Consider the following 23,407-nt stretch of genomic DNA (forward strand, 5'->3'; position numbering starts at 1 on the left):
AAAGAAGCGCTGTCTATGTATAGGCAGACCACAGACCGACCATTGAGGGTCTCTCTGATTGTTCGAAGAAAAGTAGCAGATATTATAGAAGAAGTGTGTTGGCTGAGGAAACCGTGAATAAAAGTAAAGATGCGACTCCTGAGGGTCAACTCCTGACGTTGCTCTCAACGCGTTGAACTTTCACTCACACAGATTTCCGGTTCACCAACGCACCCCAACGTCATCGCATGCAGCAGGGGTGGCACCAGCCTCATATGTGGCTGAATGTGGCTGTGAAGTACAGGGGTATGCAGCTGCACCGCCACAGACCCAGTCCGATCCACCTCTCCCGGGCCACTGCATCTGAATGTGAAGTAGTTGGAGAATCATCATTAGAACTCCGATACCTTCCTTAGTTCATTGTTGTAGTACACACACTTCCTTCACCATAGAGTTCAACCCTTCCAACCACTTCCTTGGCCTGAGCACAAGCAAAACGAAGTTCCTCGCATCGCCGCCTATCCGCCAAATTGCCACCCATCAGGATTGCTGGTGATTTCCACACCACACATCTGTCCTGATAGAACACCACCTGACTCTACCAAAGCTTGCATCACACGCCTCGATATTTCCCTGGTCGAGATGCAAAATGAATCTACCCATCATGGACAACCAAAAGATGTCCATTTACGATTGTAAGGAGCTTCATGTCCACGCGAAGAGACCCGTTCTTCTGCTGGATGAGAGCTGTGAATTGTGACAATCGCTAACATGAGCAAGGGTTTGACGATCTCTGTGTCCGCTTCATCCTCAACCTTCCTCATGAAGAGCTGTCCTCCGTCGAACGAATATGCTTCCAAGTCGAAGAGGCGCAATGGTTCTACGAGGACTTTGTCCGACCTCTGGACCCCTCGCTTCCCTCCATGAGCTTGAGGACCTTCTGCCTCAAGTTCTTCCAGCACTGCCCGATCTTCCCGGACTTCAGCGAAAGCCACTATCTTGCGGCGTTTACCGAGTTCATGGCATACAAGAGTAGAGTCCCCGTTCGTGGTGCGATTCTCTTGAACGAGGCTATGGACCACGTCGTTCTGGTGAAAGGATGGAAAAAAGGCGCCAAATGGAGCTTCCCACGCGGCAAGATCAACCTAGGAGAGAAAGATCTGGACTGTGCGATTCGTGAAGTGTATGAAGAAACGGGTTTCGACGTTCACAAGGCAGGCCTCGCAAAGCCCGAGTCGCAGATGAAGTTCATCGAGGTTTCGATGAGAGAGCAGCACATGCGTTTGTATGTGTTTAGAGGCGTCAAGATGGACACTCATTTCGAGCCGAGAACACGGAAAGAAATTAGTAAGATCGATTGGTACAAGATATCCGAGCTCCCGACCATAAAAAGGCAGAAGCACATGCCTCCACCGAATACCCAGGCCGCTCAAGTCGCGCAGCAGATCGTAGCACAGGAAGACATGGTGAAGAGCAACATGTTTTACATGGTCGCGCCATTCCTGAGCCCGTTGAAATCTTGGATTCGGCAACAGAAGAAGCTGAATGCGAACCGAACCGCAATGGCAAATACCCACGAGTCGGAGCCTGCGGACGAAGTGGACGAACACATGCCCTCCGACCACCCGGCAGCCGTCGAAAGTGAAACATTACCACAAGTGGTCGAACAACAATCTTTCACTATCAAAGCCGCCAGTGACATGGATCGGATCCTCACACAACTTCGACAATCGCACCCAAATTCCCAACCTCCTGCAGCCCCAATCCCTCCATCAGATCCGGCCGCCGATCTGAGGAGAATGCTCAACATGGGGCAACCTCGTGATTCTGGACCGCCACTGCCTTCCAATTCGCAAGCATCGGATCTTCTCGCCTTGTTCAACCGCCAGAAGTTAGCTGGCAATACAGGCCCCGCTTCGTTACTTCCGATTACTCCCATGGAGCAAATCTCACGCACACCTGATGCTCAAACACCACATCACCATCACTCTCAACAACACGTCCTCCCTACCGATCCGCCTCCACCTCATTTTCACCAACCCGTCACATCTGTCCAAGAACTTGTGCCTAATATGGATCCAACTCAACGGCCTATGCCATTTCCGCAACCGACTGGCCCACGTCATCCATTCATTCCTGATCAAGTCCAACGGCAGATGGGAGCGGTGCCGACTCTTGGGCCTTCACTTCCGATACAGTCAAGCAGCGAGTTGCAGGAAGCTTACAGTTCATATCGACCGTATCGACAGACCGGAGACCCGCAGTTTAACCAATCCCCTGATGTGCATTCTCCAGCCATTCCGTCCGCATCCAAATTGCCGCAGCCAAAACTCAACAGCCATACATTGGCTCTCTTGAATGCCTTTAAAGGATCCTCGCAGCCACAGGCAGAGACGGAGAGATATGTCCGATCCCAGGAGGCTCATCCGAGTGGGTCGACCTATCCACCGCAGAATGCACCGGCTCCGGAACCCTCGGCTTCAGGCCAACAACAAGCCCTTCTAAACTTGTTCAAAGCTGGACCCGGTGCCGGACGGCCACCTCAACGGAGTCAGCTCCAAGGACAATCGGCGACTCTTGCGCCGGAGCCGGTGGAGCTGTCTGCTCAACCCACACCGCTTGTTCACCAGCAGAGGTACGCTGCGCCACAGGGTGCACCCGAGAGAGAAGTCTTGCAGCAAGGCAACAAGAAAAGCCAAAGCATCACGTCAGCCACGGTTTCCGGACCGTTGAATGCACCCGACTTTGACACCGTCCGTCGGTCCTCATCGAGAAGACGGCCTTCACACCACGCCAAGCCTGCAGAGCTCGCAACCGTACCATCTCCCGTGAACGAACAGCACGGTCAGGTTCCCGCTCCTGGGCCCATCAAGATCCTTGCAAGACCATCCTCAAGATCCGTGAGACCGGACGCGGGCATTACTCCGCTGCATTCCGCTTCTCCATCGCCCTTACAAACTTTCCCTTCTCAGCAAATCCCGATCGCGGCGCCACAACCGAAAGCGGTGCATCAACACTTGCAGATCCTTCGACCTCCCCGAGCACAGCCGTCGGTGACATCGTCTCCACAAGATGCGGCCAGTCCCCCATCGACCACGCCCGCGGTTGGGGCCTCTATCACGGACAATCGTACCCCGGGGGCGTCTGATCAACGGAATGCGCTTCTGAGCCTCTTCACGAAACACCACGCCCAAGCCCCTCCACCAGGCGTCGCCGGCGCACCGATCCCCGGCCATTCGCGCACTCTCTCTCCCGCATCTATCAAACGCGAACCCACCGCGTCGTCCTTAATCAGCCCGATCAGCCCCCACTTGGCCTCCATGCAACCGAACCTTGATTCCATGTCCGCCAGCCGCAGCCGTATCAGTAGCCTGGCGTCCGCCCCGGGCGAGTCATTCCTCTCCACCGGGCCCGTAAATGCGCCGGGAGCGGGACTCTATGGGAACCCCGTTCAGGGCATGAAGCTGCCTCCGACCAACGCCGCATTTGGCATGGGTCCGGCGGATCGAGTAACATCGCGGAAGAGCAGCATCATGGCCGGATCGCGCAAGGGCAGCGCGGTGGAAGGGCCACCAAGGCAGCAGAGCCCCGTGACGCCCATCGATCGGAACTTTCTCCTCGGATACCTGGAAGACGTTGTCAAAGGCGCGGGTGTTTAGGGATAGGTTTGGCGGGATAGGCTTCGTACTCTCTGGCGTTGTGACAGCACTCGCTGATTACAGGACGAGGGAGTCGGTGAGGATCCGGGTCATCCTCTGGCACATACGGCCATGAAAATGGGAGGCGATTACTGGATTCAGCAAGCGATGAGGATCACGAAGGTTTCAATGAAGTACAAAGTTTACATCGGCGCATTTTCATCGCCCCAGGCTGTGTTAGTAGTACCATTAGCGTAGCCCTTCCAAATAGAGTGGGCATCCGCTGTCTGATCCAAGACAATTATCCCGTGATGTACGTGCCATGTCGTCCACCGCCACGCTGCACACATGAACGCCGACAAGCCGGTTGGTTCGGAAGCACATGCTTGATTTCGAGTGTACGCGTGAAATATAAATTGACCAATTCCCTCTTCCCACAAAGAGCGGTCGTTAAGGGCTTAATCTGAGCATATCATGTATCTGTAGACCCTCATGAGGGCACCGCAGGAACTGGTGGACCCCGTCGTTCGTAGGGTTAGCTAGCATGCTGACACCCATGCCCACGATATCCAGGCACGCCGGCCATTAGCGTTTGTTTCTCTACCGGTAATTCTTCACAACCTGCAGTCAATCATTCTTGATGGCAATGATCCAAGGCTGTTGTGGAGACCAAGGCTCGTCGTGATGGAGCGATGGTTCAACCGAGCTAGCGAGGCAGGACACGATGCATTCCCACCAGACACAGGGGGCGGAATACCTAGCCCAGGTTAAGTTTGGGATACGAACTGTCAGTAAATTATACTAATCGGCATCCAGGATCTGGAGATGATCGCCATATTGCGGGGAACCAGGGATACCTTGCTTCCAATTATCCGAAATCAGTGGCACGGTCCCTCAATATCAGAAACCACTTCGCATATAATTGAATTTAGGGTTACCGGCCGCAAACCGCCCTCCATTCGTGCTATGGCACAATTGAAATCTGATATTCCGATTCCGATAACTGGAATTTCCGGGTTGACTAACCTACAATTCTCACATTCTCACATGTCGTGAAGGTTGAGCCTACCACAGCTCGCGGAGCCTCGGCGGGCAATTTCTCTCATCCGGGTATTATAGTCGACTGTTCCCAGAACGACGGGTTCCAGCTGACCTAAGATGACGTGACAGACCGTTCGACCGACATCAGAATAAACAGCAACGCGGTCCGGATAGCGCAGGCATCTCCGGATCCACTCCACACCTCAACATGAAACCGATGAATATCCAAGCCGTCGGACAGCACCAATGAAGCTTGATGCATCCAAGCGATGCCCTCATAACAAACCTATACCGCGCAGTTGACCGCTGCGCGTGTATATTGTTCGAATTGCAAAAGGCCTCATCCCAACAGAAAACGAATCTCACATGCGTCCGAATATGAGTTAACTGCTCGATCCGTGGACTTCAACGCGCGAGGCCGAAATTGAAATTACGCAAGCAAGCATTCGCAATTCAAGGAGATTCAATGGCAGCGATGAATGTCGATGGATATTTGCACTTAGCGTAGCGGAAGAATGAATACGAACGCAAAATACAACATGAACGAGATGATTGATGACAGGCAACATGAAAATGACAACAAGTGATGGCCCCTGGATGGTCGAGCCCGCGCACACGGGCAAGAACTATAAAGAGGGGGGAAATCCATAGGAAATATATCTGTCCGACCGAATTCTATTCTCCTCCAAACCACGATCCTTTACCAGCTTCCTACAGACGTGTCATTCAGCAACACCTATTCCACTCCCTTTCCAAGCCAACCACCAGCAACAATGCTCGCCCAATCCATCTTTTCCGCGGCACTCTTCGCCAGCGCCGTCGTCGCGCACCCAGCGGGCATTCTCGGCGCCCGTGACCTCGCGACCATCACCGGTGTGCTCAACGGCATCGCCGCTGACCTGACCGCCGTTCAAACGGCCGTCGATGCCTTCACCGGCGCCGAAGCCGAGGCGGAAGGCGTCCAAACGGCCTCCGAAAAGCTCATCGCCGACCTCACTGCCGGCGCCGCCACCGTTGCCGCCACCGGGGAGATCTCCCTCACGGACGCCCTGGGCCTGGTCCCGACTTCGAACAGCCTGAACGCGGCGGCCAACGCCACAGTGACGGCACTGATCGGCAAGAAGCCGCAGTTCGACGCGCTCGGGCAGACTGAAACTGTTGCGGCCAGCTTGGTGGCGCAGAAGGAGGGGAGCACTGCGCTGTTGGAGGCCGTGGCGGACAAGGGCCCGGAATCGATTCGCAACGTCGCGGCTCAGCAAGGGGCCCCTCTTTACGCAGCCCTTGATGCTGGTATCGCCGCATTTGGCGGCGCCCCGGAGGCCCCGGCGAAGTTGAGGGCTATGTTTTGAAGCATAGTCCAGGATGCCACTCCTGAGGAATGAAGATGGAGTAGAAAAGAGGGAAGGAAAGGAGGAGGAGACGCCGTTGGAGTGGATCTAGCAAAAGAACCTATATACAGATACGCATTGTCCAGAGATAAAAAAAAATGATTCGAGTTATCTGGCCGAACTTGTCGCTCTCCTTTTCGAAAGACATGGATGGCCGCGATATATCAGAAAATTGACTATTGACGCGCAGAATCGCCAACTTACCAAGTAATTCGCAAGATTGTCCGTGATGAAGAACGTTCTCGGTCTCCAGACGAGAGCAAAAATACGCGTTGTCCATTTTATGCATAGAAGAACCTTGAGTGAGAGTAGCAGACGAGCGGAGGCGCTTCAAAGGGGTTCTTCATGGTCAACGAACGCTGGTACGTACACAACACGCATTTAGGCTAGTCCAGGGTCTGAAATGTCGATACCGGTACCAGTGGGCAGTGATTGACTGTGGGTTGTTCTCCGCCCGAATGATCGTCGACGTTCAAAGGCTAGTGGATGGGAGTACCCGGTGATCGGTGCCATACGGAATGAAACTGCTCTGATGTCAATGGGATGGACGGTATGGAGATACTACTGCGTAGGAAAGGGGTCTCTAATAGGCGAATCGAATCATCCGATGGGACTGGTACCCTGTCGAGGTGAAAATATCAATCGGTACCTCGAGACATGTGACATCTGATGAAGTTAAAGTGTTTGAACATTAAAGACTCTTTGAAAAGAGAGAGATTCATACACCCGTCAGGCCTCTCTGCGAGGCCTATGTGGGAACGATGTGAGATGGTCAACTGGAAATCTGGAATCACGTCTTCCTGTCACGTGCAGGAGTTGCACAAGAGATCAAAAAGCCCCAATTCCAACCACACTTCATCCAACGTTCAATGCTCTCGCTCTGGGGGAACTGAACTTTGGCATTTCCACTTCACTTTCATGTCGGTAACGTGTGTACATAGTATGTATGGAGTTGGAAGCATTGAGAGAGCTGGCAACACTCACGGAGGTCTGCGGAACAGGGTTCTTTCGGCGAACACGGCGATTACAAAATATACCAAACCTCATGCTCGTCCAGCCTGGCTGCATTCACATGAGGGAAACTGGCAGCGCGAGATGCAATCAGATGGGTTACGCTGCTCCAATCGACTGCAAAATTGGTCACTCCCGCCACAAGTTGGCCACTTACCTTGCTGGATGGTGAAGCACTGCGGGCACCCGCAGCTTGGCCATCGTCAAACAACCATCTGGTCTCAAGCATGCTCTGGATCTAAAGGTCCAATATCCAGACGGTCCAATCAAGGTTTGAACTACCTATGAATCTTGCCAATCCAATTGGACACGAAACCACGCGGGTCCACATCCTATCCGGATGCGCCAGGACAAGAAAGGTTGGAGTCATCAAAACACTCTTTCCGATCTGACTTACGGCTCCGAGCATTGAATCGTACAGCAATTTATAGAGGCCGAATTTCAGGGAGCATCCTGCCGCCCTAGCGCTGGAGAGCTACATATGCTCTGCTCTGAATAGTGCCCTCTCCGACCCAATTTCCATGCATGGTATTGACCAGCCGTGGTGGTTGTGTCTCAAAAACATCGTTCCTTGCTCCAACCACTGGTAGGACTTGTTCGCTACATCCTAGGCCCAAAGCAAGAAAAGTGAGGTGTTATGGAAATGCTCCTAGGGCTGCGGCATTTATGTAAGTGAGTGATACAGTTCGACGCCAAGTTGAGGTATGGTCCGCTATATGGAGAACATTCATTGCTCGCAAATGTCGATGTCCCGATTTGGCTAGGTAGAGGTGACCAAACGGCATGTTAAATGAGATTCTACAGACCAAACAGTCAACGCATTTCGTCTGCTCTGCGTCATGTGGACAGAAACGTGGATCGACCCGCGATACCTGGACCCTGATGGGATGGATGCTTGCGGGAATGCCGGTCCGTTGCATTGGTATCGGTATGCTACACCAGGAATGCTTTATACAGTATTTCCTGGTTTGCTTGTGTTATGATGATGCTGCGCTGACAGAACTTGATTCGTTTGACCCTTCATCACCAGCATCCGGAGATCCCATTGCGTAAGATATCCGTCACTGTCACCCGTTCCTTCACCCATCATATATCACCTTAAGTAGCCTGCCTGCTTCCACTTCGACACACTGGTTCTTCTCCTCTTCACCAGAATTCAAATCCCGTCCTGTAGATCTCGCTTACTTCCAAGCTTTTCACACTCAGTCTATCACATCATTCAAGATGATGATCACACGTATAATCTCCCCGATCCTTCGCTTCGGCGAATTTGTCTGTGCAACGGTATGTCTACCTGCCCGGGGCGCCGTTTTAAACCATTAGAGAGATCACTAATGGCACTAGATCGTCCTGGGACTCATCGGCTACTTCCTCCATGAAAGGAACGAAACCGGGTTTGGTCCAAAGGGCCGTGAGATCTACACGATAGTCATTGCTGCCCTCTCCACACTCCTCTCAATCCTCTGGATGGTCCCACTCACCACTCGCCTGTTGCTCTACCCGATAGACTTCATTCTTTCTTTCGCCTGGTTCTCCTCGTTCGGTGCCTTGAACAACTACACCAGCGACCTTGGCTGCGGAGGGTGGATGGACTGGACTGGGATCACTCGGGGTGACCAGTGCGGAAAGTGGAAGGCAACCCAGGCCTTCAGCTTCATTGGGGCATGCTTCTGGCTTGCGAGTGCGATCTTGGTACGTTTCCTTGCTCGGTCGATCGCCAAATTCTCGGTATCCTTGTACCACTGCCGATTTCAATTGCTGACATACTGGGTTTGCTGCAGGGCATCTTTATGTTCCACAAGCGCCGCTCTGGTACTGATGCCACAAACGGCACTACCAAGACTGGGTAAGTGAATATCGCGCATGGCAGCCATAAATCAGTGTTGACAGATCACCTTCACAGCGGTCGCCGCGGCCTCTTCGGTCGTAGGTCTCAGGTCTAAGTCGTACAGGCGATCTGAATAAGCCTGGAACTAGCCAAGGCAGCAAGGCTATCAGGATCAGAGCGCGTCGGATAGTTCGGTGACCTGGGCGGTGGCCATCCTTCTTCACTAATGTACAAAACCATGAGGCGGAGGCAGAGGGGCGTAATACTTGCAATACCTCGAAGCAGATTCCTTTTTCATCCTGCTGGTCTACTACGAGCGAGAAATACCCGACGATCGTTTATGGGGTGAGGGATAGGAGGCGAGAAGGAAACTTCGTGGCGATCATACCACTAATACTTAATTGAATTTCGCTTGCTTCCCCGTTCCCAAGTTCGTGTCGTCGCGCCATTGGTAGGAGTAAATCGATCTCCCAAGTTATACCCGGATTTGACGGTCGACATTTTTAGAATCTGTAGTCAAGGAGGACAGGTATGGTATTGAGATTGGGATGTTGTAAAATTTTGGGAGCGAGAGACTCTTGGGTTACTGGGAAGTTTGGACTTTGAGGTGGTTCGGTTCATTCCCCCCTTGCTCCAAAGCTGGCCGGACCAACTGACGCATCCATCCTTCAACTTCAGAAGTCCAAACCACTCGCAAAGATATGGGCAATGGTAATCTAGAACGGATGTGGCCTCTACACCCTTTCGACGTCTGTCGTTTTTACTCGGAGATGCGCCTCATCGAGAGGGTTTGGCCGTGGCATAAAGTGGCTACCTGTTTCGAACAAACATTGCCCTGCTGCTGGATATATACCATTTTATAGGGGGAGAACTTTTATTCGACTGTCGAGCTAGCTCTGTTCGCCCGATACTTCATCTTTTGAGTTTTGGATGTTGGTCAAGGTCTCCGAGTGTCATCCTTTGCTTCACACCTCTCACACTGATATCATGGCTTCAGTGATCAATCACCTGCCCCGCTAACCGAATCACCGCCCTAGGAACAAACGTGAAGAATGAATCTCAACAATCCCGAATGCTTTGCAAGAATGTATCATTGCGGTTGAACCGATGATCATCCAGCGCCCACGTAAACCAAAACTTCTCCTCCATCCTTTCGAGTTCCGCCTTCTCACACGCGGAAGGTGCCACATCCGAGTCCCTAATCGATAGTTTAGCAACAACTGTCAAAACCCTGCGCCGAAAAATCGGCCTCCATCACTGATACAGGCTCCTGTGAGGAGCGATACAGATGTCTTCCATAGTATATACTACGGCGTTCATCCGATTACTCACCGATCCCTATCACCTCGCTCATCCTCCACCGCCTTCAGGACACTACCCCAGTGCCTGCGCACCCAGGCCCAATATGCTCTCCAGCCACCTTCGTCGGGACCTTTGTACAAGGCCACTGGATCCTCATCGCGCCCGCCACCCAATCCATCCTTCCCTTCCCTTCCGATGACAACGGACATGCCGGCCACTTCCGCCGGCCAGAGCCGTGATATTTCGTACCCCAATCGTGCCGTGGCACGGCGTTCCTCCTCGACTCGTTCGACCTCTTGTTTGACTGGGTTCTCCTTGAGTTTTTGTGACATGATCAAGGTAGACGCCGCGGCGAGGTCATTGAGATGAGCGTGGACGGTGTCCGGAGAAAGAGTGAGGAGCTTGCTTAACATAAGGAAGCAAAGCAGACGGATGTCATGCGCATCCTTGAGGCCATCAAGTAGCGTCGGAAGCAATATGCTAGTGTACTTGAGGAGCAGTGACGTTTGGGTCGACGGTAGAGTATTACTGCCGGAACTGTTTTCGGTAACCCCCGCAGTTGACACCCGTGAGCTATAAAGAAGTTCATAAAGCGTTTCGTACGCCGACTATGGGAAGTGAAGTTGTCAGCATCATCTCACATAACTTGTGGTTTTGCATACCTTCCGAATCTCCATGCCGTCATCCACCTTGTGCGTAAAGGGACCCATCTTTACTTCGCGGATCAGTTTAGGGTTGACCTTAGTTTCCCGCATGACTAAGGGGAGAATTTGCTCTAGACATTGCATGACCAGATCAGGCTTGTTCTTCACGGCCGATGTAAGTGTCGTGAACGCAAGTCGGCGATTCTCCAGGTTCTCCTCGTTAAGCATCGTAATGAGCATATCAATTACCATCTGGCGAAGAGTGTCATCATAGGTTTCGTCACTGTCAGCAAAGGTGAATCGAAGTGCCGAGATGACCATGCCTCGAATGTTAGCAACGGGGTTTTCGAGGAATGCCTGCCCATCATTAGCTTGAACTGAACATCCGCCTCATTGTTTCACAAACCTGGAGCTGCGGGAGATAAGTCTTGGAGTCAAGTACTGCCAGACGGCCAATGCACTCGGCGCCAACGGCACGGTTGTCCTCCACCGCGGAGGCAGTTGTCAATTTCTCCCAAAGCGTATCCGCATAAGGAAGAATATCGGATTCGGTGCCAGGATGGGAGAGGATTTCCCGGATCGAATGGAGGGCCAGGTATGACGAACCCTCCTTCATGCCATCGAGAATGACTGGAAGGAATTCTGAAACGTGCTTCGCGCCCGCTCGTCCCATGGCGATAGCAGCCGTGAGTGGAACTTTCTCTCCTCGCACGGAAAAGTAAGGAGTGAACGATGACGGCTTCAGAGGAGATTTTGCTCCTAGCAAGAATCCCGATTCCCCAAGTATGACCAGCGCTAGACGTCGAGAACCATCCGCTTGAGATGTCTCTAATTCCGAAATGAACGGCCTCAATCCTTCATCGGGATTCGTTCCGCTGAACACGATCAAATTCGCCAGCACCTTCCCAACCACGAGGGTTTCGCCGTGTGTGCCAACTTGTTGAAGGATGGTTTGAAACAAGCTGTCTCCGACACGGGCCTCCGCAATGCTCTTACTAAGGTCGAGAAGGGCAGAGAGAGCGGGCCCGACCATATGCTGTTGAGAGTAGAGGAGCGAGCAGAATTCAGGGATGAAGCTCTTCGTGCCCACAACAGTTTCCCCATCAACTCGAACAAAACGGGCCAGGATATGAAGGGCGAGAGTGAGAACGTGGAGATCAGTGGGTTTTAGTAGTGGGATGAGAGCCTCACTGAGCTGTCCCACCACGGCGGGATTGTTGCCATATAAGGTGCGAATTGCCGGGTTACTGACGAGAGCCTGAAGCGCACTCAAGCTGCTTGCTCGGAGAGCTCGGCTAGCCTTGCGGAACTGTGCTCCGAGTTCAAGGGATACGGTGTCCAACCACTGCGGCGGGAAAGCTTCACTGGAAGCCGCAAGTTTTGCAAGCTCCTCGATAGCATCCACTGCTGAAAGGCGCATAACTTCGTTCTTCAATCGGTCTGATAGCAGTACCAATCCTTGTGAATGCTTCTGCGGGCTCAATGGCGCGCTGGTTGCTGACGCATGGCCAAGAACCATACCCAAGCAATGCAATGCCTGTCGCTTAACATCGGTGTCGACGCCAGTAGCATTGATCTGCGTGAAAACGACATCGTACAATTTGTCCAACTGCTCTGAAGTCACCAAAGCGGACGCGGAGTCGAGAGGTAGCAAGGCTTTGACGAATTGCTCCAGCGTACGAAGGGCTTGAATGGCAACCTTCGTGTTTCGGTCGGTGACAGCCGACTCAATGGCGGGAAGCGTTTGGTTAGAATACGGCTGGAGTGCTTTTCCTGAGTGGGTTTCGGCAATGACTTTCAGGAGCAGCAGCGCGGTGGCTTGCAGACTGGAGCCTTTCTCGATTCCCGATGTGTTGACTGCGGCGGTGGCAATGTCGAGGACATGTTTGAATTCCGAACCAAGACCTCCACGCTGCACGGAAATCAAATCTTTCAGCAGTAGCAGCGATGCTTCCTTGGTGGCCATAGAACCACGTTTGGTGAGGTCGCAAGATTTCTGGACCAGTTCCGGGCCAATTTTCGTCAGGCCGACCAAGGGAGCGGTGTGGGTTGATCCAGGCTCCGGAGATGCTCCTCCTTTGGAAGAAGGCATTGGAGAGTCTGCCATGGTGGTGTCACTCCCACCTCGACGGCGCTTGCGACTGACTGGAATCTTTGTGATGTCCCCACCCGCAAGTGAAGTGGCGAATGATGGCCCAGCGGCGAGCTGCCCAGTTTTCCGTACAAGCAACGACAGCGCATCCAGGACCTCTAGCAACACGCTCTGATCCTTCTCTTTGAAGCGATTGAGAAGCTCCGGAGCGATCCGATCGTACAAAGCGCCGGCCTCGAGTAGGTCTTGGCTCCGCATCTGAACCATGGCATGGAGAAGCTTGGCCGCGCATCGTCTAAGTTTCCAGGCATTGTCATCTTCATCATCGAATTCGTCGTCGCTTTCGAACTCGTCATCATCGTCTGCATTGAAGTCCTCTGCGTCGTCATTCCCGTCGTCATAGTCGACCAGGTTAGGATCAAACTTGAGAAACCGGAGCCCTGCTTCCAAGGACTCGTCCATATATTCGGTCATGTCTTCGCTACAGCACGCCACAAAGCTTTCAATGGCAACCAACGCAGCTTCACGCACTTCGTCCTCTTCGGGGTCCCGCTCTTCAAAGTCCTGAGAGTCATCGATGCCGGCCTGGGGGTTGAAATCACCGATAGTAGAGAATACAAACTGCGCCAATGCATGTAGATGCGGGCCGAACTTGCGCGGTATGGAACGCGCAAGGGAGCCGAGGATTGTGATATAGGCCTTCCTCCTCGGATTGTCTAAATGCACATCACCTAGTCTCTCCATGACCTTGGACATGAGGTCGCTAAGGAGAGCATCGGAAAAATAGACGGATACTGCTGAAATGGCGGTGACGGCTTTCTTTCGGAAAATCGAATTGGCTCGCGGATGCTCGATGATCGCTAGCGAAGTGTCCGACAGCGCCTTGAGTTCCTCCGGTTGAAGCAAAGGTCCAAAACACCTTGCAACCTCTACGAGAACGTCTAGGATATTGCTGTCAATGATTGTGCGAGGCTCCATGGAGAGAAGGCCGGGGCCCAGTTTAGGGAGTTGGGCGGTCGGTTTGAAGTGACGTGTCACAACATATGCGCCCACTAATCGTGGGATGAGCGCTTTGCTGATTGCTGCGTATGCCATTGCTCCGTGGGTCGAAACAGAGACGCCCGAAGTCGGTCGTGGAAGGGAAACGACAATGGCGCGCAGTGCAAGACCCGGAATTGCGTTGTCCATCTCGTCCTTCATTTGGAGTGCCGATAGCTTCTCCAGGAGCGGGGAGAGGACAGATTCTCCGACCTTCTTAACATATGGCTCCAGGCACTTGATGGCCATGTTTTGGACATCCCCTCGAGTGTCATTGAGGGCTTTGATGATCGCATCATTGATCTTGAGGCATGCGTTTGGCTCTACTGCGAAGAACTGCGTGGGTGCGGTTTGGAAGATTTGGTAGACATCGTTTAGGGCCATGAATCGGAGATCTGGATCATCTTGGTTCAGTTTGGATAGCAGACTCAAGACGCTTGAGTAGAAGTTAGCGGCGCCCAAGGGATATCAGAGCGTTAGTTCTACTTACCCCATAGGTGTTCCGACCACAGGAGTGGATGAAGACGCCATGGTGCATGTCACACAAGGAATATATCACAGTTTTCGAATGCTGAGTGTTCCGGGGAATTGTAAACTACAGAGCATATGCTCTGGATCTTCTCTGGATAGCTGGTGGAGGGGTATCTCCACGGATGAGGATTGGGATATCAGGCGCGATTTGGCAGATAATGAGTGTATGGGTGTGTATCGATCGAACGAGAAGCAGACATCAAGTCGAGACCCATACAGCCATAGGATAGAGAAGTGAGAGGACCATCAACATGAATATGAAATTGGATGATTGTGTATCTGTCTGGAGTGCTACGGGATTCTGACGCTGCATGTTGTGGTGACCATGATGTGTGGGGTGAGTTTCGGCGGACGATTAAAGCCAGAGACGTCAGTATTATCGATAACAACAATGCCTGGAGCTCACACGTGACACGACTCAGGGATGGAATCATGGAAGTTGGAAACTTGGAATCATGCTGTGCTGACGACTGACAGCTGTAGTGGACAGTGGAATGACTGGAAGCACGAGATCCTGCGCCCAGCCATGACATACAACGTTTCATAGTACATACGAAATGGAAGCTGATGAAGTTGTGCAAAGAGAAGCATCTGGAGCTCCTTGAGTTAGATACTTTACAAAGCCAGATTCGGGGAGAAGCTCGTTGTGGATGAAACTGTTTAAGTTCCAATTCAGGGAGGAATCACGTCATCTGAAATGGCAAACACGACTGGTTTCACATATGCAAAAGGTCAAGAGAATAGGTTGTAAAGAGGGCACGCTTTAGGTATCGAGAGATGTTCGCAAGAGCATGCAACTGATTAGATACAGAGTGATAGAATTATTAATCCCTTCCATTCCTTGACGACCAAATCGGTCGTCCCATCCTTTCCGGGTCGCTGCAAAAGGTATGTATTTGGCATTATAACTTTCGCTTCCTCCACTGAATGTCGGTCCTCTGGAGGTCGGTCCGTTCCACCTGGGCTGTGGTATTGGTTGAGGAAGCCCAGGTTATTTCCACGATCGAATTTCCGTTCCGAATGCGTTCAGGTCGCTCACAAGACAGCAACGACAGCGGCAGCAACGACGGCGAAGTCGATGAGGGGGAGGGCGGCGGCACCGGTTGACGTGGGAGGCTTAGTCGGGTTGGGAGGAGTGGGAGTCGGAGCGGTGCCGTTGCCACCAGCGCCGCCCGATGGGGAGGTGCCGTTGCCCGCAGCCATGGCCGGGGACAGAAGGGCGAGAAGGAAAGTAACTTGAGCGAGTGACGTGAACTGCATTTTGGCGATGTATATGAATCTATCAAAGATTGTGATGGATTGTTGGATTATGAAGTGCGTTGGAAAAGATCACAAAAAGATGGCCGTGGGGAATGCGGAGACTGAGGATATTTAAACCTCCTGTCGCAAGTCGCCCCCCGAGGACCCATCAACAAATACGACCAACCATTGAAATGATCCTGCAACCGCGGAGCGCAGGCTGCCCCAAGGGAACGCAAGGGCCAAGGCGTACCCATCCTTGACCAAAGATAAGCAGTGTTTGCAGCGGTGGTGGGCAAAAATGTTGGCACACATGCAAATGCCCCCTGGCTGGGGAACGGGGGCGAGGCAAAAGCGGTACAGCCCCCGGACGAGGCAACCTGAATTATTGGTGGGTATCAGGGGCTACCAATATGCAAACGTGCAAGGTCGTATTCGAATCCTGACTGCGCTAACCCCCAGACCGAATCCAATAAAAGCGGCAGTGCCTTTGTTGTCGAGTAATATTGCATCATTTCGTACGCTTGTCATGGGAGAGACATACTGCTCAGCACCCTACTGTCCCTACCTCAACACCCTACCGAACTGGTAGCGGGACGAGTCACTGTCGTGATTTGTGACTCGGAAATCCCATCAATTTTCCCGGATGTTTCTTCGGATTTGGCAGACAATCCACGACACGACTCTAAGAAAAAGGAAAAGGAGGTGATTTCTCTCCTGATTTGCGATGAAATGAGGTTGTCTATCCGTGAATTAAAATGTTTGAAGCTTGTTGGGATGTCATGGGCATAAAGTACCAGAGTCGTCCGAGCCCCTAGGCGATTCCTTTTGACAAGGTCAGTTTATTACCCATCATTGATCATTGTTCTCCGACCTCTGGACTTCGCCGCCTCCGCCAGCCGGTAGAGTGGGGAACGATATTCGGCATATGCGGACAAGGGAGCCCCTGCTTGCACGGCCTTTGTTGATCTTTTGTTGAGCTGGTTGCCGCGTTCATAATATCCAGGAGGCAGGAGGAGCATCAAGGCGGTTGGTCGGTTGCAACGGGCTGCAAGGAATGGCGTCCAGAAAGCCATAAAGCGACATTCCTGTGTCTTGCTTGCCAATCAACGGAACCGAACAATTGGGTGTGTGTGCCGTGGCACGGTTGCTGTGGGAAGAATCCAGAAAGTGTTTATTTTCTTGGTACTTGGATTGCGGCGATTCGACCATATCAGGGGTGGTTGGGTAAGGTTGGTCGTTTGCGACCTCGGTTGGAATGATGATAGATGGCAGACGGCTTGAGCCCCTTGAGGCAGCACAGATGCACACAGAATCATCCCATCCAACAACCATGAGTGCTTTCGGCCGTGAGTGTCTTTGACTCTTGACAACTTGGGTTCCTTGACATCTAACACCGCAACACGAAACCGAGTGGAGCTTCTAAGGTTGGGGACAATGAAGAGACATGGAGTGAAACCCGAATATTCCCATAACGGAATTCAATGTCCGATGTCGTATTGAGCCCCCCGTTGAGGGCATGAGCCATCAAGAGTCGTGTTGCCAGTTGCCACAGCCTGTAGGAGGATTCAGGAACCCCTTTCACTCACAAGCTGTTACCGCCGACAGAAAATCCGAAAATCGGCATCGCCCTGGCCGACGCACAGCTCAAGCTGTCAACCCTCCAACTTCAGGTCCTTGTCTTGACGGACCGATAGGTGCTTCAGACTCCATAGAATGGGGCGATCCGCTTCCCCAACAAAGAGCACCGCGGGTTGATCGACTTTCTGGAAGGTCCTTCCTAATTCACGGAAATCGTGATGCTTCAATTTTATTAAGTCCAAGGAGCCGCTCAGATTGTCGGTTTCACGGGACCGTTCGGAGTAGGTTCTATTCAGCATTTACCCAGACAGGCCTCCCAGCTATTAGGTATCATGATATTAATAATATGACCCTTTGACTTGTCGATCGCATCTCAGTCGCCAGCAGGAGCTCGCATCTCGTGCTGGCTGCCTGGCTCAGGGTCTGCAACGCTGCACCGAAATACCATACCTGATACCTTCATTAGATAGTATCTATTCTTGTCTCGCTATGTTGGCGAGTTTAGCCAAAACTCCATGAAAACGTGGCTGTGACAGCAATTTCTGCGCTATGTCGTCATCACAATGGAGGATTACGCATATCGCGGGGTCGTGTGACTTCGAGACGATGAAGGATGTGAACAATCTCCCAAGGTCCTGAGCCTGCCCTGAGTATCTATTGTCCAACCTTTGGGGGGCCCAACGTACAGCCCTTAGAGGCGAGGTACGGAAAAGTTAAGACTCTCTCAACTGTCCAGCATTGGGGAGTAACACTTCAACCCTAAGAGGCGAGGTACGTAAGGGTAAGACTCAGCCTTCAGCCTTCACCCTTCTATGAAGAGAATCCAATCGAACACCTTGGGATTGAAGAACTATGACCTTAATCTCCATGATTCGGCGGAGGAATAGCGAGCAATTCGATTTTCAACTGGAAGCTCTCGCTCCTAACCCCCAAGATCACGATGTCTTGTCGACTCGGTATAGTAAGTAATCAATAAGCGATACACAACGGTACTCAACACTTCACTGCATCCCTCTGTCGCAACTTTCTTCATCAACAATCCAGACAGTATCCAAAGAAGCATATAAGATTGTCTGAGTATGCAGCGTATGTCCAAAGTAGATTTTGGCGGAAAAATGAAAACTTTCGAGATCACAGTCCCTCCTTAGTTCTCACTGACCCCACTGGTTTGAGCATATAGTACCAACCTTCTACAGAATGCTCGAAATAGCTACAGAACCTCCAATTGGCTAAGGTGTAAGCTTAGCTTTAGTAGAGTATTCGGAGAATAAATGCATATCTAGATCCGAACTCCCTGTTCCGAGCATAGCCACGACTCCGGATCTCCAGCCGCTTACTATTTTGCTCAGCTTCTACGATCAAGAATGGCCGATGAGCACACGTGAGGACTTCGGGAGGTTCTGGAAATAGCTCTTGCTGCTTTGCCTTATGATCCTCCACCAGCTCAACGTCACATAGTGTTCAATCGAAGTTATTTTTGTTGCCAAAGTCCAGGTGGACGTCTACGTTCGCCACGGTCAGGTCAGCGCAATGTCAGATTCACGATGCTGAAGATAGCCTTGATCAAAATAGCAACATCCTTTCCGGAGGTAGGAAAGGCTAGATGCCATCAATTCTTGCCTATAAAGATGCGGAATCTCTGTCTCTAGAAGCATTTATCGGATCATCATCAGCACTCAGTTCACTCGCCAGCACATCTCAATCAAGCAAAACGTCCATATCAACTTCCAAATCTTACCATATTCGGGTCATTTCAGAGTCCTCAGTCATCCACATATCAAAATGAAGACTTCCTTTGTTGCCTCTATCCTCGCTGCGGCCTCAACGGCCCTGGCAGCCCCCGCAACTCTCGTCCCTAAGGCCACTGGACAACTTTCCCCCTCCAGCACCGCCCAATTTGAAGTCTCTACCGGCGCTCGCACCGCTTCCGCCCTTGGCTTGGTCTTCAAGGACGGCCGCAGCTCCGACATCACCACCCTCTCTACCTTCAACTTCGACAGCTCCTTCCAGGGAAAGACCTGCGAGTTTGGCTTCAAAACCGACGAGTTCGGCATCGCCAACGACAGCAAGTTGTTCGATCTCTTCTCGTCCTTAGCCCCCGCGGGCCCCGACACCACCACGTGGCCGGACGGCAACCTGCGCGATCAGCAGCGAGGCCGCTTCTTCGTTCCGGGACCGGCGCAGGAGGCCCAGTTCCAGGAAGGCTTCGGCGCGGCGCGATCGTTCCCTTGCCCTGTGGACCAAAAGCTGGGTGTCGAGCAGGTCGGTGTTTTCGATGCTGACCGTATCGAATGGAACACCGCGACCGGCGGTCTTTTCGTCAGGTACTACTAGACTTCGAGGAAGGTGGCTTATGGGGTAAGGTCGCTCTTGAGCGATGGGGTAGAATGAAATTGCGGTGTTGTGGGGTTTACATTTAGAGAAGACATTGCATAGCGACGGATAGGACACTCCCTGAGCATCGGAATTGGTTTATTGAGGACTCTCTTACTTTTATAATAATCTCTATCGAGCAATCAATCCCTAAATTTCCAACATCTTTGTCTCCAGATCATGCCATGCGTCGTGTCATAGCCGCATTAATGCGCATGATCCTCTCTCGGGCCCCCGGGATGGGGTCAAGAAATGATTCCTCTGCAGTGGTCGGACGAGCAGGAGCTCTGTTCTCAAGGACTGTTCGAAGGTTCTCCTTCCAGCGACGTTCTCGTGTTTGTGTTATATTTCGCACATGCAACATCTCGTCGACGACTTCTCCCATCGTAGTTGCACCGGAGCAATAGAAGGATACTGATGCGCTTTCGGTAGGGGTGAATGATAGCCGAAAGCCTCGCTCGTCCTGAATAGGCAACATTCGCCGCCAGGTTGCGGTTGTTGGAGAAGAGTCCGACATCGCTTGAAGTCGTTGGAATTCAGCCGGGGTGATAGTGAGACTCGGGATTTTATACCAGGAAATGCTGACGCTGAAGAACCTCGGAGTCAATAAAGGATTGGGTATGGCGCTCTCATTGGTAAGGGTTGCTAAGACTCGGGACTTTGGCGTTCTCAAGCGTACGGAGGGTGAGCTGGTGTTTGGTACACTTGCCAACGTTCGAAGAAACAGATGAGATTGCAGATAAGGAGATGCATCGATTACAGCTTTCCATAGGGGAGAAACCAGCTGATAGCGGATGAGATCATGGGGAGGAAGATGAATGAGGATTAGCTCTACCAGCTCAAAAATCTGAGCGAGGTATTGCGAACGCGTAGTGATTGATGAAGACGCCATTGCGATTGCAATACTCTCACCCCTCTCGCAGGTTGGAGGAAGTCGAGTTCATATTGAAGTATTTGAGTGCTGCCTTGAGCAATACGGAGCATGAGGGTACGTAAGCTCAGAATTCCGTGTGACGCGACGATGTAGGCTGTTGATTCAGGATACGATACGAAAGGTAGCTAGAAACTCAGGCAGGACTGACTTCATTGTTGCTTATGGCAGAGATGATAGAATCACCGGAATATTGACATCCAGGGCGGACAGAAGTAGGTATCAGCTGCATCGTCGGGACCCTCACCCTGAACATACAACAAGACTGTCTGGGCCTTTTCCACCTACCATCCACCACGAATCAGGGGAGAGAATCCAACCCGAAATAGAAGACAATTCGTAATAAGGTGTACAGCAAAGATGTGCGAACTGTGAAGTCGACAGAGTGCGGAATACGGAATACGGAGATATTAATACTACCACAGCTTCATCCAGTGTTCCACTCTGATGATCAGTCATGGTGAGATGGACAGCTGAATGCTGATTGCGTGTGTATTGGAAGTGGGGAAACTTGGGCTCTCCAATTTTCCTAGTAGCAAGCTTATCCGCAACCGTCAACGACACATTTATGATTACTGATTTACATTCGAGTAATTAGCATGAAGACTGAAGGCACATTAGTGATTCGCTGCTCGGCCATCCGTTCGCCTTCACTCTGTCGTCCTCTTCACGGCTACTGGTCACACGTGCACTGATCACTGTGGGTGGGACAGAAAATGATGCCCCCTCAGTCCCTCGGCTGGGGTCGTTTCACAAGGACAATAGTCAAGCGAATGAACGGACAATTCCCGGCCCGGAAGCTGGAAGCTCGACCTGCCGACATAATGAGGAGACGAGCGCTCTCGGGTTCTGCATTTGAGAACTCCATGAGGCATGAATGCTTCACATGATTCTAGTTATCTGAACGCCTTATAATAGGTTGCTTGTCCCTCTCGTTACTACTAACAGGTGATTCTAGGATCCCGAATACCGCCAAGATGACCACTTACACCTCCTTGGAGGACTTCGACACGGCGTACAAGACCGTTAATGCGACCTTCAAGTCGGGCACGACCAAAGATCTCAAATGGAGGAAATGGCAGCTGAAGCAACTCTGGTGGCTGATGGAGGATAACGAGAAGCGAATCCTCGCCGCTCTGAAGAAGGATCTCAACCGAAATGACTTCGAGAGCATCTTCACCGACGTCGTTGGCGTGAAGACCGACATCCTCCACCACATCTCGAGCCTGGAGAAATGGACCGCCGACCAACCCATCGATGCCGGTTTCATCTTCGGCACGCTGGGCAAATCCAAGATCCGACGCGAACCTCTGGGCGTGACCCTCATTATCGGCGCTTGGAACTTCCCCATCATGCTCACTCTCCAACCGGTGATCGCTGCTATCGCCGCCGGCTGCGCCATCGTGATCAAACCCTCCGAACTAGCCGTGGCAACGCAAGACCTTCTCATGGAGCTCATCCCTCGCTACATGGACCCGTCCGCCATCGTGGCCGTTTCGGCTGGACCGGCGGAAATGGGGCCGATCCTCGACCGAAAGTATGATCACATCTTCTATACAGGAGGGTCCAAGGTGGCGCGGATCATCGCTGCGGCTGCCGCGAAGCACTTGACTCCCACCGTGTTGGAGCTCGGCGGTCAAGGCCCTGCAATCGTGACGAAGTCGGCGAATGTGGACCTTGCCGCGAAGAAAATCGCCTGGGCGAAGTATCTCAACGCCGGGCAGATCTGTCTTTCGGTGAACCATGTCTTCGCCGATCCCGCGATTGCGGACGAGCTGGTCGAGAGACTTTCACATTGGTTCGATGTCTGTCAGAACGGTGGATCGAAACCGACTGCCGCGGCGAGCAACATGGTCACCATCATCAACGAGCGCAACTTCGACCGTCTCGCTGGGTTGCTCTCCCAAACCGAGGGAAAGACCACCTACGGCGGAGATCTGGACCGAGCTACGAAAAAGTTTTCCCCGACTGTTGTCGCGAACGTTACCCTTGACGATTCACTGATGTCAGAGGAGCTCTTTGGTCCCATTTGCCCGATTATTAAAGCGGATTATAAGCAGGCCATCAAAAACATTGGAGAGTGAGTTGTTCATCTGGAGACCATATCGAATTTGTACTGACGGCGGCAGTCTGCCTCACCCGCTTGCCATTTATATCTTCAGCTCCAAGCAGTCGGAAATTGATGAGAGTCAGTCAGCCCCTCCGTGTAGCCATTTCAGCGATGCTAACCCGAACGTGCAGTCTTGGGCGGTACGAACTCCGGAGGCTGTAGCATCAATGACGTGATCATCCACGCTGGGACCCCCAATGCGCCATTCGGAGGTGTAGGCGAATCTGGGCATGGTTACTACCACGGAACCTACGGCATCGACGCCTTCTCCCACATCCGTACCGTGGTCGAACCGCCGAGCTTCCTCCACAAGATCACCGGGTTCCTTTACCCGCCGTTCGACGTAAAACACGCAAGCAAGATCGCAGTAAAGAATAAGTTGGGTTTCAAGCGTGGCGAGACGCTTCAGGATCAGAAGATCAAGGTTGGTTTCCTCTGGCGACTTCAACAGCTCATCCCTTTCGCGGGCTGACCCCTGTTTCTTTTGTTTCGTAAAGTCGGCTTCCTCGGCGGGAACCAAATCGCGGGCAGGTCAAACCTTGAAGTTGTTGGCTCTGTTGACTATTGTCGCTGCTGTTGATGCCAGAACGGGCGGTAGGCTTGCTGTTGCGGAGACTCTGCGGAAGGTTGCTGCGAGGGTCTTGCAACAGTGAGGTAAGTTCAGCCTGATCGCCCAGTGTA

The 23,407-nt window shown here is 52.2% G+C and overlaps 9 protein-coding genes across 9 annotated transcripts; 6 read left to right on the plus strand and 3 right to left on the minus strand.

The window, feature by feature from the left end:
• The first annotated feature begins 384 nt into the window (after window positions 1-384).
• P152DRAFT_480049 (uncharacterized protein) lies at window positions 385-3,914 on the plus strand. Its single transcript, XM_033681742.1, has 2 exons — window positions 385-674; window positions 760-3,914. The coding sequence occupies exons 1-2, from the start codon at window positions 629-631 to the stop codon at window positions 3,636-3,638; spliced, it is 2,925 nt and encodes a 974-aa protein (XP_033536559.1). The 5' UTR covers window positions 385-628; the 3' UTR covers window positions 3,639-3,914.
• A 1,517-nt stretch (window positions 3,915-5,431) lies between these two features.
• Window positions 5,432-6,007, plus strand: P152DRAFT_447215 (uncharacterized protein; the record flags this gene model as incomplete). Its single annotated transcript, XM_033677976.1, has 1 exon — window positions 5,432-6,007. One exon carries the CDS (start codon window positions 5,432-5,434, stop codon window positions 6,005-6,007), a length of 576 nt encoding a protein of 191 aa, XP_033536560.1.
• Window positions 6,008-6,385: 378 nt separating this feature from the next.
• P152DRAFT_238936 (uncharacterized protein) lies at window positions 6,386-7,518 on the plus strand. The gene has a single exon (XM_033674608.1). It carries the CDS (start codon window positions 6,716-6,718, stop codon window positions 7,343-7,345), a length of 630 nt encoding a protein of 209 aa, XP_033536561.1. The 5' UTR covers window positions 6,386-6,715; the 3' UTR covers window positions 7,346-7,518.
• A 473-nt stretch (window positions 7,519-7,991) lies between these two features.
• On the plus strand, window positions 7,992-9,247 carry P152DRAFT_455973 (uncharacterized protein). The gene is made up of 4 exons (XM_033678900.1): window positions 7,992-8,341; window positions 8,402-8,749; window positions 8,839-8,903; window positions 8,961-9,247. The coding sequence occupies exons 1-4, from the start codon at window positions 8,282-8,284 to the stop codon at window positions 8,998-9,000; spliced, it is 513 nt and encodes a 170-aa protein (XP_033536562.1). The 5' UTR covers window positions 7,992-8,281; the 3' UTR covers window positions 9,001-9,247.
• Window positions 9,248-10,213: 966 nt separating this feature from the next.
• Window positions 10,214-14,492, minus strand: P152DRAFT_464837 (cullin-associated NEDD8-dissociated protein-like protein; the record flags this gene model as incomplete). The annotated part of the gene is made up of 4 exons (XM_033680591.1): window positions 10,214-10,795; window positions 10,850-11,188; window positions 11,238-14,397; window positions 14,452-14,492. 4 exons carry the CDS (start codon window positions 14,490-14,492, stop codon window positions 10,214-10,216), a joined length of 4,122 nt encoding a protein of 1,373 aa, XP_033536563.1.
• Window positions 14,493-15,187: 695 nt separating this feature from the next.
• Window positions 15,188-15,807, minus strand: P152DRAFT_455975 (uncharacterized protein). The gene has a single exon (XM_033678901.1). It carries the CDS (start codon window positions 15,750-15,752, stop codon window positions 15,528-15,530), a length of 225 nt encoding a protein of 74 aa, XP_033536564.1. The 5' UTR covers window positions 15,753-15,807; the 3' UTR covers window positions 15,188-15,527.
• A 3,578-nt stretch (window positions 15,808-19,385) lies between these two features.
• P152DRAFT_381703 (uncharacterized protein) lies at window positions 19,386-19,640 on the plus strand (the record flags this gene model as incomplete). The annotated part of the gene is made up of 1 exon (XM_033675739.1): window positions 19,386-19,640. A coding segment is annotated over one exon (255 nt), but the record flags the coding sequence as incomplete, so codon positions are not given.
• Window positions 19,641-19,863: 223 nt separating this feature from the next.
• Window positions 19,864-20,577, minus strand: P152DRAFT_447219 (uncharacterized protein; the record flags this gene model as incomplete). Its single annotated transcript, XM_033677977.1, has 1 exon — window positions 19,864-20,577. One exon carries the CDS (start codon window positions 20,575-20,577, stop codon window positions 19,864-19,866), a length of 714 nt encoding a protein of 237 aa, XP_033536566.1.
• Window positions 20,578-21,593: 1,016 nt separating this feature from the next.
• Window positions 21,594-23,198, plus strand: P152DRAFT_391782 (aldehyde dehydrogenase 3I1; the record flags this gene model as incomplete). The annotated part of the gene is made up of 3 exons (XM_033676115.1): window positions 21,594-22,696; window positions 22,746-22,804; window positions 22,858-23,198. 3 exons carry the CDS (start codon window positions 21,594-21,596, stop codon window positions 23,196-23,198), a joined length of 1,503 nt encoding a protein of 500 aa, XP_033536567.1.
• Window positions 23,199-23,407: the final 209 nt, after the last annotated feature.

This window comes from Eremomyces bilateralis (genome assembly GCF_010015585.1).
Source record: "Eremomyces bilateralis CBS 781.70 unplaced genomic scaffold P152scaffold_4, whole genome shotgun sequence".
Taxonomy (NCBI): Eukaryota; Fungi; Ascomycota; class Dothideomycetes; order Eremomycetales; family Eremomycetaceae; genus Eremomyces; species Eremomyces bilateralis.